The sequence below is a fragment of the Mobula birostris genome, chromosome 11 (assembly GCF_030028105.1).
Source record: "Mobula birostris isolate sMobBir1 chromosome 11, sMobBir1.hap1, whole genome shotgun sequence".
Taxonomy (NCBI): domain Eukaryota; kingdom Metazoa; phylum Chordata; class Chondrichthyes; order Myliobatiformes; family Myliobatidae; genus Mobula; species Mobula birostris.
In genome coordinates, this window is record NC_092380.1 from 26,309,089 (window position 1) to 26,328,849 (window position 19,761).

Consider the following 19,761-nt stretch of genomic DNA (forward strand, 5'->3'; position numbering starts at 1 on the left):
TCCTGCACCTATTTTCTATGTTTCTATGTTTCTATATCAACCTCCACTTTAAATCTACCCAATGACGACCCCACAGCCGTCCATGGTAATACAATCCTCAGGTTCACCACCCTCCTAAAGAACAACCCAAAAGAACTTAATGAACAGTCTATGCATAAATGCATCTCTGTCATTCCTAACTTCCAAACAAATGGTTTCTGTCATTGATCATCCTAGGGAACTACTGCAAAATTCCTGCCGAAGGGTTTCAGCCCGGAATATCGACTGTACTTTTTTCCATAGATGCAGCCTGGCCTGCTGAGTTCCTCCAGCATTTTGTGTGTGTGTTACTGTTGTACCTTCCATCCCTTTCTGTTTCCCCTCAGTACTTTATGTCCAGGCATACCTAGAACCAAGCAACACACACAAAATGTTGGAGGAACTCAGCAGGTCAGGCAGCATCTATGGAAAAGAGTAAACAGTCAACGATTCAGGCTGAGACCCATTTTTTACCAGTCCTGATGAAGGGTCTCAGCTTGAAATGTTGACTATTTACTCTTCTCCATAGATGCTGCCTGGCCTGCTGAGTTCCTCCTGCATCTTGTGTGTGTTGCTTTGGATTTCCAGCATCTTCAGATTTTCTTTTGTTTATACTTAGAACCAATCTGTAATTACTGTTTCTAAAACACTGAAGCTTGTTTGCTCATTCGATTGTCTGAACTCCAGACGGCATTGCTCTGGGGATCTCGGGAACTAACAAGAACATGTTGGAGAGAGGAGGGTGCGAAAACTAACAGATTTTCCTTATTGTTTCCCTCCTTATCCCCTCATTATTTCTCCCAATGTGGAGACTAATGCAGACCCTGGGTTTGTGTCGAGGTGTCGGCTGTGAGCAGCAGGACAAATACTATCTTATGTTTCTTCTTCTAGTCCCTTTGAATGTTAGACCCACCTCTTCCTGCCACTTGGTCTTAGGGTCAACAACAGTCCTTAATCAAGTGAACTGAGTTCAGGAAGCTGAGCACACTTTTACAGTATCTTGTTTCCCTCTACAAATCATTCTTGCTGAGATGAGATACACTTTAGAGTCACACACACAAAATGCTGACGGGATTCAGCAAGTCTGTCAGTAGCTTGTTTCCCAGGACATGCCCTCTTCTCATTGTTACCATTGGGAAGGAGGCACAGAAGCCCGAAGGCACACACTCAGCGATTCAGGAACAGCTTCTTCCCCTCTGCCATCTGATTCCTGATTGGACATTGAACCCATGGACGCTATTTCACTTTTTAATATTATTTCTGCTTTTGCACTATTTTTAATCTATTCAATATGCATATGTACTTACTGTAAATGATTTACTTAAAAAATTCTTTCTATATTACTATGAATCGCATTGAACGGCTGCTGCTAAGTTAACAAATTTCACAACACAAGCCTGTGGTAATAAACCTGATTCTGATCCTGATCTGTGGAATCCTGATGAAGGGTCTCGGCCCGAAACATCGACCATTTATTCCTTTCCATAGATGCTGCCTGACCTGTTGAGTTCCTTCAGGAGTTTGTGTGTGTCGCTCTGGATTTCTTGTGATCATGAAATACATTTATTGGCTATTCTGAGTTACAGGAACAGGCTTCCATCTCCTCACAGTGCCCCCTCACACTGTCCCTTCCCTGCATTTGAGAAATATTATTGACTTTGAAGAATTTGTCCATTCATTCTAGAACCAAAGAACCTGTGGGCTTTTCCTTAAGCATCGAGTGCCTGTTATAGCCTGACAGGACCTGTTGTGCCATCTTGCACTGAATGACTGCTCAACAGTCAACACAAAACAATTATACCCCATGAGTAACACACTCAAACTGCTGGAGCAACTCAGAAAGTCAGGCACCATCTATGGAGAGGAGTAAACAGGTAACATTTTGAGTCAAGGCCCTTCATACTAGCCCTTGTTCCTCTTGTACTTCAAGTCTGCACATCGCACTCACGGAGTTGAGTTTGTGGACTCCCACACTCACACGACTCCCATCGTGTGCGTGAGGTGCAGCGGTCAGTGTAACGCTGTTACAGCGTAAACAACCCAGGATCAATTCCCGCCACTGTCTGTGTAGGGAGTTTGTACATTTTCCCCATGACCATGTGGGTTTCCTCCGGGTGCTCTGGTTTCCTCCCACAGTCCAAAGACGTACCAGTTAGTAGGTTAAATGGTCACATGGTTAGTCACATGAGCAACGCTGGCTCACTGTGCCACAAACGCCTGTTACCATGCTGTATCTCTAAGTAGTAACAAATATTTAAAAAAATGGTGCTTTCATCAGCTCCAACCCTCTCCCATCCTCATTGCCAGTGTTGTGAGTACACCTTTAGCTCCTAGTCTCTGGTGGGATGATATGTAGGGTGTTAAGAGTAACACACAGGAAACATAGAGAGCTGGGGAAGGCGTGTGCTGCTTTCTTCAGGGGATTCACATACAGAGTCATAGTTACAGAGTACTACAGCACAGAAACAGGCCCTTCAGCCCATCTAGTACATAACAAACTGGTTTATATATTATATGCAGTCAGTGGCTATTTTATTAGGTACAGGAGTGAACCCAGTGTGATCTTTTGCTGCTGTAGCCCATCCACTTCAAGGTTTGGTGGGCTATGTGTTCAGAGATGCTCTTATGCACACCACTGTTGTAAGGACTGGTTATTTGAGTTACTGTTGCCTTCCTGTCACCTTGAACCAGCCTGGTCATTCTCCTCTGACTTCTCTCATTGACAAGGCATTTTTGCCCACAGAACTGTTGCTCACTGGATTTTTGTTTCTCGCACCGTTCTCTGTAAACTCTAGAGACTGTTATGCGTGACAATCCAAGGAGATCAGCAGTTTTTGAGATACTCAGACCACCCTGTCAGGCACCAACAATCATTCCGTGGTCAAAGTCACTTAGCTCACCATTTCTTTCCCATTCTGATGTTTGGTTTGAACAGCAACTAAACCTCTTGACAATGTCTGCATGCTTTTATGATGCATTGAGTTGCTGTCACATGATTGGCTGATTAGATATTTCCATTAACGAGCAGGTGACCATGTGTACCTAATAAAGTGGTCACTGAGCGTAGGTGCACAATGACATGCATATGATCAACTATGTCATGCAGTGACTTTCCACATATACATCAAGTCTCTGGAATCCCTTCTTTCTTTCCTAAGTTTTTCTCCTGTGGATCAGTTTGATCAAACTTTCAGTCCCCCTTGTAGTATAGTTAATATTTCAGTAATAATTGAGTAACAGTGTAAATATATTTGATTAAGTATTTGTTATTTGTTTACATAATTTGTAACGGGTTATAGGTAAGAAGTAAGTGAACAGCATACATTATTACGCCACCACGTCACTTGTGAGCATCTCACTGAAGAAAAAGGAAAACTTAAGTACACAAGTATTCCTGAGCACCTGTGTTTTTCTTTTGATTAGTTTATGGAGTTACAACACATAACAACCCCAATCTCAGTGTATTTTCCTGCCTCCAAAATGTTGTTTAATGAAAAGAGCAGATGTGTGTACGGTGGGATTTGAGCTCAACTTTCCCTTATGTCTATTACCTTTTGGCCTTGCTCCCTGTACTTTGCTGCCTTCCTGAAACTGGCAGATAGAAAGTGTTGCTCAAGGACTGTGTCAAATACTTCAGTCAGGGATAAATAAAAATGTCAAGTTGATTACTCATATTCCAAGCTGTGAAATATTTTCCTATGTTACAGCAGATGTAAAATGTTTCAGCAGAACCTGACAGACGTACAATTTTTCAATTTACCAATTACTAGAACGTGAACATCCCCGGGCAATGCCAGCATTTATCACACATCCAGAAATGCCCCTGACCTGAAAATGAAGTTAAGCATCATCCTGGTTATAGACTGGACTTAGGATGACAGAGTCCCTTCCCCCACACTGTACACATACGCTCTGTGGCTGCTTTATTAGGTGCATCTGTGTACCTGATTCTTAATGCAAGTATCTAACCAGCCAATCATGTGGCAGCAACTAAATGCATAAAAGCATGTAGGCATGGTCAACAGCTTCAGTTGTTGTTCAGACCAAACATCAGAACTGGGAAGAACTGTGAGAATTGCAATGGAAATTGCTGGTGCCAGATGGCGTGGTTTGAGGATCTCAGAAACTGCTGATCTGGGATTTTCATGCACAGTGTTCCTTAGAGTTTGCAGAAAATGCTGTGAAAGACAAAAACCATCCAGAGAATAGCTGTTCTGTGGGAGAAGACAGCTCGCTAATGAGAGAGGTCAAAGGAGAATGGACAGATTGGTTCAAGCTGACAGGAAGGCGACAGTAGCTAAATTAACCAGGTGTTACAATAGTGGTGTGTGGAAGAGCATCTCTGAACATACAATACGTCGAACCTTGGACCACAGCAGCAAAAGACTATGAAGATACACTCAGTGACCACTTTATTAGATACAGGAGGTACCAAACAGTAGGGAAGTGAGTCTTTTTCACAGTCAGTCACTTCCACCTTCACCATGATGGATTCTGGTTCTCCAGTTCCAGATGCAGTTGTTTAGTTGAGTTGATATCATGGTGCAATTCCAACTCATGGTGAGAGACTGTGGGCATGCTACGTCTGCCTCAGAATGTGTAGTGACAATTGTGGGCTTGTGTCAGTCGTTAACACAAACGATGCATTTCACTGCATGTTTTGATGTAGACATGATAAGTAAATCTGACTCTGCGCACTGGATGAAGGGATGATGACGAGGAAGTAGAGAAGCGGTTAGCACAATCGCTTTACAGTGCCAGTTATCGCCAATCAGGGGTTCGATTCCTGCTGTTGCCGGTAAGGAGCCTCTGAGTTCTCCCTGTGATTTCACGGGTTTCCTCCTGGTGCTCCAGTATCCTCCCATATTCTAAAAATGCATGTGTAAGGGTTAGCAAGTTGTGGGCATGCTTTGTTGGTGCTGGAAGTCTGGCGATGCTTGCGGGCTGCCCCCAGCACATCCTTGGACTGTGTTGGTTGCTGGCGCAAACGACACATTTCACTTCATGTTTCGGTATTCTGATGTACATGTCACAAATAAAGCTAATTTTTTAAAATCTTGAGTAACACATACAAAATGCTATGGGAACTCAGCAGGTCAGGCAGCATCTACGGAGAAGAATAAAGAGTCAATGTGATGAAAGGTCTCAGCCTGAAACATTGACTGTTTATTCCTCTCCATAGATCCTGCCTGATCCGAGTAATTTCTCCAGTGTTTTGTGTGCATTACTCTGGATTTCCAGCATCTGCAGAATATGTTATCTTTAAAAATCTTTTAAAAAAATGGCACTTTCTTCCAGAAAGATGGCTTGTCCGGCTGCAGCAGCCTCTCTGGGGCCAGCCAAAAATATTTTTCTCCTTTTTAAATGTCTTTCTTATGATCGCAAGACACTGTTGGACGTTAAGAACTTCAAGTACTGCAGGTCTACCCCATCGTCGAGTTGCACGTTAGTGGAGGAGCTGGGCTTGGTGCAGATTGCATCGGTGCCTGCTACAGAAAGATGTTGGAGTCAGTGTGTGAAGGCAGTGTGCAATCTGACAGTGGGGTAATTGTCTTGAACATTTTTCTTGTGATCACAAAACCCTGTTGGATATTGGTAACTTAGAAGACTGCGAGTCCAGTTCACTGGTTTGTTGGAGAGAATGGTGGTGGGGAAGCTCGGTTGTAGCGAGGGCAAAGCATCATGCCTTGGTGTTGCCTGTTGCAGCTGCCAGGAGTGGAGACGCTGGAGGAAGTGTGGTACGGCATCTATGCTGGATTGGGGGCTGGCCCCTTCTGTTGGTGCTGCTCTCCTGTGCTTGCACGGTGGAAGACAAATCAGATCACACTCGTGCATGCATTCGTTTAGAGACTGCTGAGGGCCTGTTCTTGCTGACAACATTCATGCTCCATCAGTTTATGGGATATCTCACTGAGGGAGTTGGGCTATGTTATATATATTTGTGCTACTGTATGTTTACCACTATCTTATATGCACGTGCTGTGCATGACATTTGGTTCTGTGTTATATACCTTGGCCCCAGAGGAACACTGTTTCATTTGGCTGTATTCATGGGTATTCATGTATGGAATTAAACTTGAGAGCTTGAACCTTGAAACTTGATCCTGGTCAGTGTAGGTCCCACTGAGCCAAGGCTAACTCTGACGGTAACTTCAATACAGGAAGGAGGTTGTTGAAGTCAAAGCACGTTGAAGAGATACTTCCACCATCTCCTGCTGCATTCCCTGCCCCTACTTCACCTGGTGTTACAGGGGCTGACATATTCCCTTTCACACAAACAAGCTCAGTTTGGAAAGATGAAATATGTAATAGTATGGCGTGCTGCTCTGCTGTTTTTCACATTGTGAACATTGTGTGAACACTTCACACGCCTACTACTGCACTTCATCTGAAATCCTGGTGTGAACGCACTCTTCCATGGCAACAAGATGCTATGCCCGGGAACATCAATAAAAGCAGCCAGATAAAAAATGAATAGCTTAACTATTCACTGCTCTGTAGAGTGTCCTACCTTAAAGGTAAATGATTCGTTAAAGGTGGGGTTCAGAGTCTTGCGATGAACTTTGGTCTCAAATTTTTTCTTCTTATCTGGCAGGAGGTAGACTTTCACATAGGGGTCAGATGTTCCACCAATGTCCAAGGCAGCTAACTCAGCTGCCTGGATAATCCCGACAATGAGCTGAAATCACACATAACAAACCATTAGCAGTCAGGAAGGGACCAGAGAGTCCCTTAGTAACATGGCCTGCCTTGGTCAAGCAGCCCAGACATTTCCTACCAAGGTCGTCCTTGGGTGGAACCTTCGGTTGTATATGGAATGGGGAAATACAATGGCTGGTTTTGGGCCTGTACTTTCATTTGGACTGTAGTGGCCAGACAGGACTATGGTTTGGTTGTGGTTCTCCTCCAATTCTCATCAATCATGAGATATAGGAGCAGGAGATATCTTCTCAGTCCCTCAAACCTATATTGCTGTTTAGTATGATCATGGGAATGAGATTTTGGCCTCAGCTCCCTTTCCCCATTTCTTCCATGAACCTAGATTGCCCTACTGACCAAACCCTCATCAACCTTGGCCTGGTGTTGGCTCAGCCAGTGTTTGGAGAATGATGGCCACGTGTCAGATCACTTCAGGGGAAATTCATTTTTCAGGGCACAGCACCATGACGTTTCCAAAGGGTCAGAGTTGTCTTTCAGAAAGTTAAACTTCTAACCAATATTCCTTCCTTTTGAATTTAGGGCCTTGTGGTGAGTGAACACAGTACTATCCCAGGCACACACACACAGTGGGGTTTAGGACTGGGAACTGGATTTCAGCCAGCCTCACAAGAGGCTGGGTAGGAACAGGCATCACTTGCTCCCAGTGGGTGGCCATGACCTTTTGTGAGGCTTGATGCCTTGAATGTTTCTCTGTTTTGCTTTCCAGATCTTAGGAGATCCAATGGATGAAGGACAAAGGAGGATATGAGGTAAGCAATTCCCCTATCTGTAGTGTGTGTGTGTGTGTGTTTGTGTGTAAGAGAGAAAGTATGTGTGTTTTGTTCTACAGTGGCCCTCTCTCTCGATCACCCTCAGACCCAATGGGATCCCGATCCGTGGGGCTGGTGAAGAACCAGCAGGCAACCAGTTCCTAGCAACACTCAGTTTGCTGGTTTTAAAGAGTGTAACATCGTAGCTCTGTGGTGTGGACCCCACCATCCCACAATGCGTGGGCTCTGCATTCATACCTTCTGTGAAGTAATGGGTCACCAAATCTCAAGGACAAAGCTGCTCAAGTTTACTTGGCGGTGAGGCTGCTGAAAGCAGCCAAGATGGCCAGATGGTCTCCTCCAGAAAACTTCAACATGATCCCTCCATGACTGGGAACTTGCTGCCTGCATCACCACATCTGCTGAGTTCATGGCCCTGGAGGGTCAAAGAACTCAAGCTGTGGTGGTCTCGCACATGGCCAGGATTGACATTGTTCTCCTGTTACAGTGTGAGTTTGCCAGGTGTTTGTGCACAGAACCGAGGAACAGCTTTAGGGATGAAGGGATCTTATGAGTATAAAATATAGCTGTTGATAGCTCACAGAGAGACTCACTCCAGAAACGGCAGCTATGCTACTGCATTAAACCAAGGCACCGACCTGACCGCTCTGAAAGTCGTAATCCAGGGAGTACTGCAACTTCCCGAGCTTCTCCTCCTCCTTCTTCTCATCTCCAAGTAAACTTGGATCCAGATCCTCCACATCTGGCTGCACCTTAAATCACAAAGCAGAAAGCAGATTAAAATTCAGGCAGAGTCTGTCCATGCATCGGCCAGAAGATACCAAAGCCTGAAAGCACAGAGCACTAGGCTCAAGGACACCTTCTGCTCTTGCTGCTATCAAATTCTTTAACGACTCCCTGGTATGATAGGATGACTCAACCTCATTTGACTTTGCACCTTATTGTCCACTTGCACTGCACTTTCATTGTAACTGTAACACTTTATTCTGCACTCTGTTAGTTTTCTCTCTTTAATGTCAATGGACCATTGGTATGATTTGATCTATATGGACAATATGCAAGATGTGTTGTTGACTGTACCTCGGTACATGTGGCAATAATAAACCAATTTACCAGTTTACCACTTTGACCCTCTCCTACAGTGGATAAACGGTCACGACCAGTAGTGAATTTTAAAAATTTATTTTATTTAGAGATACAGTATGGTATCAGGCCCTTACAGTCCAACAAGCCTGCGCCGCTCAGTAACACCCACGTGACTAATTAGCCTACTAAACATTATGGCTTTGGAATGTGGGAGGAAACAGGAGCACCCGGAGGAAACCCACATGGTCATGGGGAGAATGTAAAAGCTCCTTAAGGACAGCAGTGGAATTGAACTGCGTAGACCGCCATGGTACCATTCTTCCTAAAGCATGGTGTCCCTTCACACAAGAGGGAGGTGCCGGAGACAGACAAGGTGAGGATAATAGAAGGATGAGAAACATACCCAGCATCTGAGGCTCTATTGTCTTTACTAACTTCAAAATATCATTGGCTGTCCACTTGAAGTTTCGATTGAGTTTAACACTGCCACTGGGAATGATGGTTGATCTTGCGAGTGAGGAATTCAAACATAAGCAATTTACAATGATCAAAATCCATAACCTGATAAGCCAATTCTGTATAAAAATAGCAGTTTTCTGTACAGACTTCAGCACAGTGTGGGTGACAGGGGCCACACTGTTCTCCTTGTGCACAAGTAAAATAAAAAGAATGCTTGAGTTGTAAGAGTGCGTGTTCTGGGTCCAGTTATTTTCGTTATTGTATTCACTTTGTTACTGGCGCTGGTAGTTACTTCGACAATAGCACTCTGCCCCACCACTGTGATCTGTCGTTGCCTAGTTCCTTACTAAAGCATTAATTTTCATATGGGGGAGTTTGACAGTGTGGGCAGTGTGAAGATAATGCAGAGAAGGCTCACCAGGCTGATTCCTGGGATGAATGCTTTGCCTTGTGAGAACAATGGAAAGTGGGATCTCACTGAAACATGTTAGTTATTGAAACAGCTTCGCCCGTGGGGGAGTCTGGAGCTCACAGGCACACTTTCAGAATAAAGGGGTCACTTATTAAAGATATTGAGGAGCAAATTCCTGTCTCTCTGCATCCCACAGATCTGTGAAGGCTGCTTCTTTGAATACTTAAAGGTGAGAAAAATAGATTTTTGGGCTATAGGAGACTGAAATGTTATGAAAGATAGGGGAGCTGTAACCACAATGAGAACTGCTGTGATTTTGCTGAAAGACAATGCAGATTCGAGGGGTAATGCAGCGTATGTCTGTCCTGGTGGGGAAAACTTTGGTCTTTTCCAGATTACACCTTCAGGATGGAAGTGACCACTGCAGCGTCAGAATACCTTTCCTCAAACGACCTAAGAGAAAAGGTCTTCATTTACGAAGGCATTCACCAACTGGCAGAGGAAAGTTGGCAGAGGTTTTAGTTGACGGTTTTAATAGATAAAGAGAGGCTTCCAATGACAGAGAGTCATTAACTAGCAGAGATGTTAAGCGAGTGGCAAAAGCAGAGATGTGACAAAATCCTTTTACTTGAAGCCAAGAATAGCAGCAGAAATTCAGCCTTTATCTTGAGATTGTGATCTCTGGTTCTCGACACTTCACCCAGGGGGAACATAATCTTGCTTCAAGCCACATTAGGTTTAATATCTTTCACTGGGATCTCGTTTTACACAAGAATGCTCAGTCTCTGTAAAATACAGTATTATGGCCGATTTTACTTAATAATTGTTTAAATGCAATGGCGTAAAGGTCCTTTGAAAGTTTAAATATACTGGATCTACTGGCTCCCCCGGTCTATTCTAGTATATTGTTGGCGGTACAGTATGCACTACAGTGCCAGTGACAAGGATTCAGTTCCCGCCATTGACTGCAAGGTGTTGGTGTTTTCTCCCCATGACCGCGTGTGTTTTCTCAGAGTGCTCTGCTTTCCTCCCACATTCCAAAGGCATACAGGTTAGGGTTAGTAAGTTGTGGCGTATTATGTTGGCGGCGGAAGGAAGGCTACACCTGCGTGTTGCCCCCATCACATTCTTGGACTGCGTTGGTCGTTGACGCAATGTGATAGATAAAACTAATCCTTAATCTTCATCTTTATTCTGTCAATTACAACTGTTTCTTTTTGTTTCATCTGCTCCATATTTCCAGATGATTATATTTCAGGTTTCAAGCATTTACATATGACACTTTTAGCTACAATGTTTAGTGTCGTCCAAGGATTCTCTGTAGTCTGGGTAAATTCATGCACTAAAGTCTGACTTTTTTTAATTTATTCATTTATGGGATGTGGACGTTGCCAGCTAAGCCAGCATTTATTGCCCATCCCTATTTTTTTTAAGAGTCGACCACAGTGCTGTGGGTCTGAAGTCACATACAGGCCAGACCAGGTTAGGACAGTAGGATTCCTCCCTAAAGGACATTAGTGAACCAGATGGGTTTTTATGACAATCGACATGGCTTCATGGTCATCAGATTTTTTTTTATTAAATTCAGATTCAATCTGTGTTTGTGGGATTTGCTCTCATGTCTCTAGTGTATAACTGGGTCTCTGGATTACTGATCCAGTGGTGATTACCACTACGCCAAATCTGAATGATAGTTACAAGATAAGGGGATGGTTCTTTTTAAGAACGGGCATGTTGGAAATGCTTCTCCTAGAGGTGTGGGATCTCTGGCAAGAGTTATGGGGGACACATCACCAGAGGTACCGCAGATACATTAAAAAAAAGCGAGCTGGCAGAGAGAAGGAAATGAAGCCTGTGGCAAATCAGCCTTCATTGTAGTGAATGGTGGGGTCGCCTCGAGGGCCTGACTGCCCTCTACCTGCAACACCTCAGAATGCTGGAGGAATTCAGTAGGTCGGGCAGCATCTATGGAGAGGAATAAATAATCGACATTTTGGGCCGAGTCACTTCGCCTGGACTGGAGCCTTTGCTAGTCTGCTGGGAAAGTCAAAGGCGTGAGTCCGCTGGAGGATGAAGACGGCCTGTCCTGGGGTTAGAGGACTGTGTATGTGGTGGAGTGGGTGGGTGCGAAACATCGACTGTCTGTTTATTTCCATAGATGTTGCCTGACCTGCTGAGTTCCTCCAGCATTTTGTGTGTGTTGCTTTGGATTTCCAGCATCTGCAGATTTTCTTGTGTTTATGATTTGCCGTTGTTGTTTTGTCCCTTGTGTTCTGGGTTGTTCTGTGAGCATCACAGGCATACTATGTTGGCACTGGAATGTGTGGCGACACTTGCGGGCTGCTCCCAACACAGCCTTGGACTGTGTTGGTTGACAACATAAAGAGCACGTTTCTCTGTATGTTTTGATGTACACATGATAAGTAAATCTGAATCTGCAGATCTGGAGAGGAAGGGTGAAGAAGCCTCCTTCCTGCTCCACGGTCCGTGTCCTTCTGACGGATCTGCCAGACTGCCTCTCACTCACCTTGTCAATGTAGCTCTTCCCCAGATCCTTCACCTCCTTCATGTTGATCTGAGCCTTGCCCTTGTCCTTTCCCTTCTTCTGTTTTTTCTTCTTGGAGAAGCATTTCTTACAGATGCAGAAGCAGCAACAGAGCAGGAGCAGACAGGCTACGATTATGATGGCAGCCAGGGCCCAGGGTGGTACTGAGCAAAGAGCATGGAACATAATCAGTCCATTATAATTCAAAACAATGAGACAACAGCAACTCTATCAGGGTGGATAAAACATACACATCTCAGCACAGGCTTAAATTCAATCTTGTACCTCTTCTTATGAACAACAGTTCATGTTAAACCATTCCCAATGCTAAAGCCTATAGCTGAATTGCTGCCTCTGTGTTTATTGTGTATCAGTAAAATTAATCTTCTTTTCTTTCCTTACAACTCTGACTCAACACTTCTTGCTCCTCTGAAGAAGTTATCGGACATGTACATTCATGGACTGCAACCACTCTACCCAGTCCAGGTGACAGATCGAACGAGAGATTGCTGGTTACTCATTGATGTGTCACTGGAAGATAAGAACGTATCTGCCTCATCATGAAGTCTGGTTCCCTTTCACTGCACCCTCTCACCTGATATAGTCACTGCTGGCCTAGCTGGCCAACATTTATCCCACCCCCTGCAACACCCCCCTCCCCCCCAACACATACATACATACATACACACACACACACACACACACACCAACCAACCAACATAAAGGAAAGAACATACAACAAGCACACAACATTACAGCACAGTAATGTTTAGCCCACAATGAGGTGCCGTCCTTTTAACCCACTCCAATCTAACCCTCCATTTTTCTATCGCCCACATACCTATCTAAGGGATTATAAATGTCCCTAATGTACCTGCCTCTACCACCCACCCCGGCAAAACTTTCCATGCACCATCTCTGTGTGTGTAAAAAAAAACCTACATCTGAAATGCACCCTCTACTTTCCTCCAGTAACCTTCAAATTATGCCCTCTTCTCTGGGGAAAAGAAGTCTCTCTATCTATGCCTCTATTTATCTTGTACACCTCTATCAAGTTACCTCTCGTCCTCTTCCACTCAAAAGAGAAAAGCCCTGGCTTACTCAATTTATTCTTGTTATACATGCTCTAATCCAGGCAGCATCCTGGTAAATCCCCTCTGCATCCTCTGTAAACATCCTTCCTAGAATGAGGCAACCAGAACCGAACACAATATTCCAAATGCGGTCTAACAAGGCTTTTATAGAAATGCAACATTATCTCATCTCAGCGATCTAGTAGTTCAATGGCCTCTCCCACTTGCAACAATTGTGTGAAGAGAGTTCTCACAGCTTTCTCCATAATCTCAAGTGATTGTTCTAAACTGAATCTCTCTCATAAGGGTCAAATGAAGAGTCATCACAAAGAATGATCTAATTGCTTAACAACCATTAATATCAAACCCATGCACCAGACTTCATTGTCTTTATTGTAATTTAACCTGCGCAGATTTGAATTTAGAATTAGCAAGATGCAGTGCAGTGTAGGGAATTGTATGGTCATGCACATTGGTAGAAGAAATACAGGCATAGAGTATTTTCTAAACAGAGAGCAAGTTCAGAGATCAGAGTTGCAAAGAGACTTGGGAGTCCTCATGCAGGACTCCCTCAAGGTTAACTTGCAGGTTTAGTCAGTGGTAAGGAAGGCAAATGCAATTTTAGCATTCATTTCAAGAGGACTAGGAGTTTTCAAAAGGAACGTAAATACTTTTGAAGCCTTATGATTTGTGACATCCAGGATATTTAACCTTTGGTAGGCTAATGGTCTTGCTACCAGATGTAAAATTAAATGTTTGAATGTTAATCTGTTTCTCAATGGCCTTTTGTTTTCTCAGTATCCCAGACAGGAGAACTGTAGGACCTAGATATGGAATCTCAACCATAGTTCGTCATTCATAATATAGAAAGATACATCAGAAGGACATAACTTTAGGCAAGTTTTAACACCAACTTGTAGATATCCTGGGATATTCCATTAAAGTAACTGGATTCTCCATTATAGCTACTCTTAAAATATTTTGATTGTTTGTTGAAATACTGTGTAGTTTGTCCAGGTCCAGCAAGTAAGTGCCATTACAAAAAAGGCATGACAGCACCTCTGCTTTCTTAGAAGTTTGCAGAGATTTGGCACGTTATTTAAAACTTTGACAAACTTCTATGGACGTACGGTGGAGAGTATACTGACTCATTGCATCATGGTCTAGTATGGAAATCAAAATGCCCTTGAATAGAACAGCAATCAATACAGCCCAGTGCATCACAGGTAAAGCCCACTTACAGCCTGATGTGATTGACTTCTGTCTCAGGAAAGCAGCATCCATCATCAAGGATGCCCACCATCCAGGCCATGCCACTTCTTGCTGTTGCCAGCAGGAAGGAGGTACAGGAGCCTTCACTCGCACATCACCAGGTTCAGGAACAGGTATTACTCTTCAACCAGTGGGCATTAAACTAGTGTGGATAACTTCACTCACCTCAACCATGAATTAATTCCACAACCTATGGACTCACTTTCAAGGACTCATGTTCTCAATATTTATTACTTATTTATTTATCATTATTTTGTTTTTGCTTTATTGTATTTGCATTACTTATTGTCTTTTGCACATTGGTTGTTTGTCCATCTTTGTCTTGTACAGTTTTTCATTGCTTCTATTGTTGTTTCTTTGTATTTACTGTGAATGCCCTCCAGGAAATGAATCTCAGGGTAGTATATGGTGACATATATGTACACGTTTGTACTTTGATATAAATTTACCTTGAACTTTGAGCATCATGTACCATAGTTATTGGTTCACTAACTTTCACTGTTCCCATGGCAACCAGGAATGGCAGGGCAGTAAATGCAAACGGCTCATGAAGAAAACAAAATGAACTTTGGAGGCGATGCAGAGGAGGTTCACCTGGTTGTTTCCAGAGGTGAGGGGGTTAGACTATGAGGAGAGATTGAGCCACCTGGGACTGTACTCGCTGCAATTCAGAAGGATGAGAGGAGATCTTATAGAAACGTATAAAATTATGAGAGGGATAGATAAGATAGAGGCAGGAAACTAGTAGATGAGACTGGAACTAGGGGATATAGCCTCAAGATTCGGGGGAGTAACTTTAGGATGGAGATGAGGAGGAACTGCTTTTCCCAGAGAGTGGTGAATCTGTGGAATTATCTGCCCAGTGAAGCAGTGGAGGCTATATTTAAGACAAGGTTAAATAGATTTTTGCATAGTAGGGGAATTAAGGGTTATGGGGGAAAGGCAGGAAGATGGAGCTGAGTTTACGGACAGATCAGCCATGATCTTATTGAATGGCGGAGCAGGCTCGACGGGCCAGATGACCGACTGCTGCTCCTGTTTCTTATGCTCTTTTGTTTCACTCTACACCTGACAATAATGAATCCGTTTACCAATTTACAGCCGGTTCAAACTTACTTTCTACTTAATAGATCATTGCTAGGAGAGCCAGCATTTATTACCTGTGTCTAACTGTTCCCATGACGAAAGAGTTAACCACGTTGGTGGTTTTGGAATCACATACGGCCCAGATAAAGTAAAGGTGGCCAAAAGCATTTGAAGAACCAAATAGTTTTCACCAATAAGCCAATAATTCCTTGTTTGCCATAACTGAAAGTAGCTTCTTAAGTTTTAGTAAAGTACTAAAATTTAACTTCCCCACACCAGATCCAGACTTGCGTTTCTGAACCAGTGTTATATATTTCCCTATACCAGTACGGTAGCCCCGTGACTACATCCCTGCAGCTCAGACTGCATTTCACGATTCTCATATCCTGGAATCACTGCAACCTCATTAAACTTCCTCACCGGAATACTTTTCAACTAAGCCCCAGTAATTATTTTCCATGTTCTACTTACATTTTCTTGCATGCACTGAAAAGAGAAAAAAAAGAATAAGAAGCAGTTGAGGAACAGAAAACGGTGACAGACAAAGCAAAACAAACGGATATATTGTACAATCTTAAGTTTCTGATACACATCCTTATACTGTAGGAAGCATTGCCCAGAATTACCATTGAGCGGCTGAGGAAGATATCAAATTGGATTTTCTGATTAACACTTCCATTAAAGAGGTCCCTGAGTTACCAGGTTTGTGTGTAAAGTTAATCCCATAAGTTCTATGAAAAGGCAATGGACATTTTGGTTAAACAACACAAAGAAAATAAGGTAACAGCCAAATATGGAATAAGGCTATCTGACATGGAAAATTAGATGCAGAAAGCAGTGAAGTCAACCAGACTTGCGTTAACACTGAAATATCCCACACCTCTAATGTAACTTCACTCTAGCACTGAGATGTTCCACATCCTTTACTGATATTCCACAACCCTCACTGTAATTTCCTCTCCATTTTGTCACTTTCAGTACTGTAATAATCACCAATACACCTTATACGATACAATTGCCAATGCATGTACTACGTGTACAGAACGTTGGCTTATTGATTAATTTCATGTTATAAATAGACAAAAGAGCCTGTGTTTAAGAAATGGAGATATGAGGGATGGAAAATGCTGGAATTTGGAGCAAAAAAATACAATACAGTGGAGGAACTCAGAGTCAGGCAGCATCTGTGGAAGGAGATGGACAGACAATGTCCTGGGTCCAGAAACATCTGTGGAGGGAGATGGACAGACAATGTCCTGGGTCCAGAAACATTTGTGGTGGGAGATGAACAGACAATGTCCTGGATCCAGAAACATCTCTAGAGTGGGAAAGGACAGTCAGTGTTCTGGGTCAAGAAACATTTGAAGAGGGGGAATGGGCAGTTAATGCTTTGGGTCAAGAAACATCTGTGGAGGGAGATGGACAGTCAATGTTCTGGGTTGAGAAACATCTGTGGAGGGAGACGGACCGTCAATATTTGGGTCAAGAAACATCTGTGGAGGGAGATGGACCGTCAATGTTCTGGTCCAGGAAATATCTGTTGAGGGAGATGGATAGTAAATGCTTTGGGTCAACATTTTGTGTGTTTTGCTCTGGAATTCCGACATCTGCAGAATCTCTTGTGTTCACCACACTATATCACTTTGTTTAATATGAATAATTCATTTCTAATTCTCTTTCGTTTAATCAGACAAGCCTGTTCTTTATAAACATCAACTCCTCGGGGATATCCTCATCCCTCACTAGGTGTGATGGAGATTATATCCTTCATAAAATACCAATACTTTACTTGGGCATGGTGAAAGATTGAAGATCCTGAGAGATCTTGACAGTCTGGATGTGAAGAGAATGTTTCCTCCTGTGGGACTATCTAGACTTGGGAGACATTGTTTGAGGTTAATGAATTACCCATTGAAAGTAGTTGTGAGTCTTTGCAACCCTCTTTCTCAAAGGACCATGGAAACAGGGTTTGAAAATATTTAGGGAGAAGTCAGATTCTTGATAAGGAAGGGGGTGGTGGTTGAAAGATCTGGACTCAGGTGACAATGCAGACTTGAGTTTACAGTCAGATCAGCCTTGAACTTATTGGATGGTGGAGAGGCTGGAGAGGGGAGTGGGCTGCTCATTTGCATGAGGTCAGATGATTTCTCCAGAATCCTCTCTGGTCCAAGAATCAGATGTTTGCTGAAGGGACTTACTTGGTATTTTGCTGAGTTCATTCATGAATTTGTTCTTCATGTGTGAGAACACATCCTGCTTGCTGGGCGTCTCAGTGACGTTGTGACCTGGCTGTGGTTCTGGAGTGGTCACCGTGGAGTCCAGCACCGCTTCCCTCCGTGCAGCGTTCATTGTCAGTCCTCAGATGGGCAGTTGGATGTAGCCCCGGGAGATGGTGGGATAAATAAGTGATCCAATTAGCCAGCAAGTATCTGGAAAGAAAACACAGAATGTGTCCTGAACTAAACATACTGAAGTGCAACAATAAATTAACAAGTATGAAACCCCAGAGAAAAGAATGCAATAATTACCTCCAAATAATTGGCTTCTGTGTAATAAACATTTTCTAATCTCAACTGTAATTGTTTCTGCCATTATCATATAGTATTTGTTTTATCGTAATGATCATAGAAGCAATCAATGACAATTTACTAGATTATAATAATTCATGGTCTTTAAACCACATCACCCCCCCACCTGCAAGAGATCACCTTGGAATCTAGTCCTCTAACAGACACTCCTCTCCTATTGTAGGTCCTAGCAGTCTGTTGAGGAAGTCGACAACGATAGTCTGCTGGAGGCTGGAGGCTTGTCCTGTGGAATTAGAGGACTGTGTATGTGCGTGGGTTGGGAGATAAGGGGCTAAATTTGCTGTTGTTGTTTCGTTACCTATTGTGCTCTGCTGAACTTGGTGGCCACGCTATGCTGCCGCCAGATTGCACAGCGACACTTGTGGGCTGTCAATGTAAACGTCACCTTTCACTCTATGTTTCGAAGCACATGTGATAAATAAATCAATCTGAATCTGAATCGGCTGACATATGTGTAACCAGATGACTGTTGAATATTATATTTTATTGTTAAAGTACTTATGTATTCACCCTGGCAGCGATAAAATAGCTGCCTGTGCCTTTAAGAGAAAATGGTGATTATGCACATGTGGAGTTGAAAGAAGAGTTACAGTGTTCTAGAATGAACATCGAGTGCGAGGTGTACTGGTCGTATGGTGATGAAAGATTTTCGTGAGTAAAGTATTGGTGTTGGATAGCGTGGTTGTGCGAAGTTCCTTATTGGCCTAGTAAGTTAGCCCTTCTAGTAATTTAACTATGAGGCAATATATTGTAAAAGTTTTTCAAAAGTTTTATTTTTGTTTTACTTTATTGTTTCATGACTGATCGTGATGTAGTGGAGTAATGTGACTGTATTAACCTCTGTTCACATAGCGTGAGTGAGGAGAATTTGTTTCCGGGTCTAGCCTATACGTGTTTGGAAGTTAAGCACTTGTGTGCCAAACATTGCCACTACCGTATTGGTTTTGTATATTTTGTTTTATTTATTCTCATACTGTTTGCGTAACTAGTTGATACACAAGTATGTGGACCAAAATTAAGCTGAGATTGTAACAGCAGGAACTGTGTTTTTTAAAAATTCATTTCGTTGGTTTTTTTGATACCCTGTTTCTACATTTAAAAATCTAAAGTAGATAAAGGAACTAAAGACCCAAAAAAGTATTTGTTGTCCTGAGTGTGTATTTTTCCCCGGCACCAAAACATGAGACCTTCCCACACATACTATTTGAACTTTTGTTCTTGCTGAACAAAAGCCTCCCATGCCTAGCAGGTTTGGTGTGTGTAATGTACATGAATGATGACGTGGGTGGATCAGGCAAGCCTTTACATGGACAGGAGAGTGGGATATTGGTCAAATACAGGTCAATGGCTCTAGCTTAGATGGGAACCTTGGTCAGCATGGACCAGATGGACCAAAGGGCTTGTCTCTGTGCTGTGTGCCTCTCTGACTTTAAGCCCCACCAACACAATTACTGAGGCATCCTCTGATCGATGGCTAGCCCCTCCTCCAGCTTTGCCACCTGTCAAAACTTCCAATGCCTGAAGTGTTTCTGAATGTCCTTGAAGTTCAAAGACTATTAACATATATTATTTTTCAAATAAACATCCAATCACCTAAAACATTAACAAATCGAAAATATTTGGAAAATAGAAATAAATAGAACTGCTTGCCACTCCTGCTGCTTGCTTTGTTCTTACACTTCCCCCTTACATCTGTAAAGTCTCCACTTAGGAATGTGAATCCTGTTCGTGG

At 43.0% G+C, this 19,761-nt stretch overlaps 1 protein-coding gene across 4 annotated transcripts in view; it reads right to left on the reverse strand.

Annotated features, from left to right (window-relative positions):
- The window catches only part of LOC140204950 (synaptotagmin-A-like), a 139,486-nt gene that overhangs the window by 20,995 nt on the left and 98,730 nt on the right, over positions 1-19,761 (reverse strand). For all 4 annotated transcript variants that reach the window (XM_072271950.1, XM_072271951.1, XM_072271952.1 and 1 more), the window contains exons 2-5: positions 17,640-17,870; positions 11,993-12,174; positions 8,147-8,260; positions 6,530-6,697 (exon numbers count right to left, since the gene is read on the reverse strand). In XM_072271950.1, the coding sequence (XP_072128051.1) occupies positions 6,530-6,697; positions 8,147-8,260; positions 11,993-12,174; positions 17,640-17,790 (615 nt within the window). In that variant the 5' untranslated portion in view covers positions 17,791-17,870. The remainder of the gene's footprint in view (positions 1-6,529; positions 6,698-8,146; positions 8,261-11,992; positions 12,175-17,639; positions 17,871-19,761) is intronic.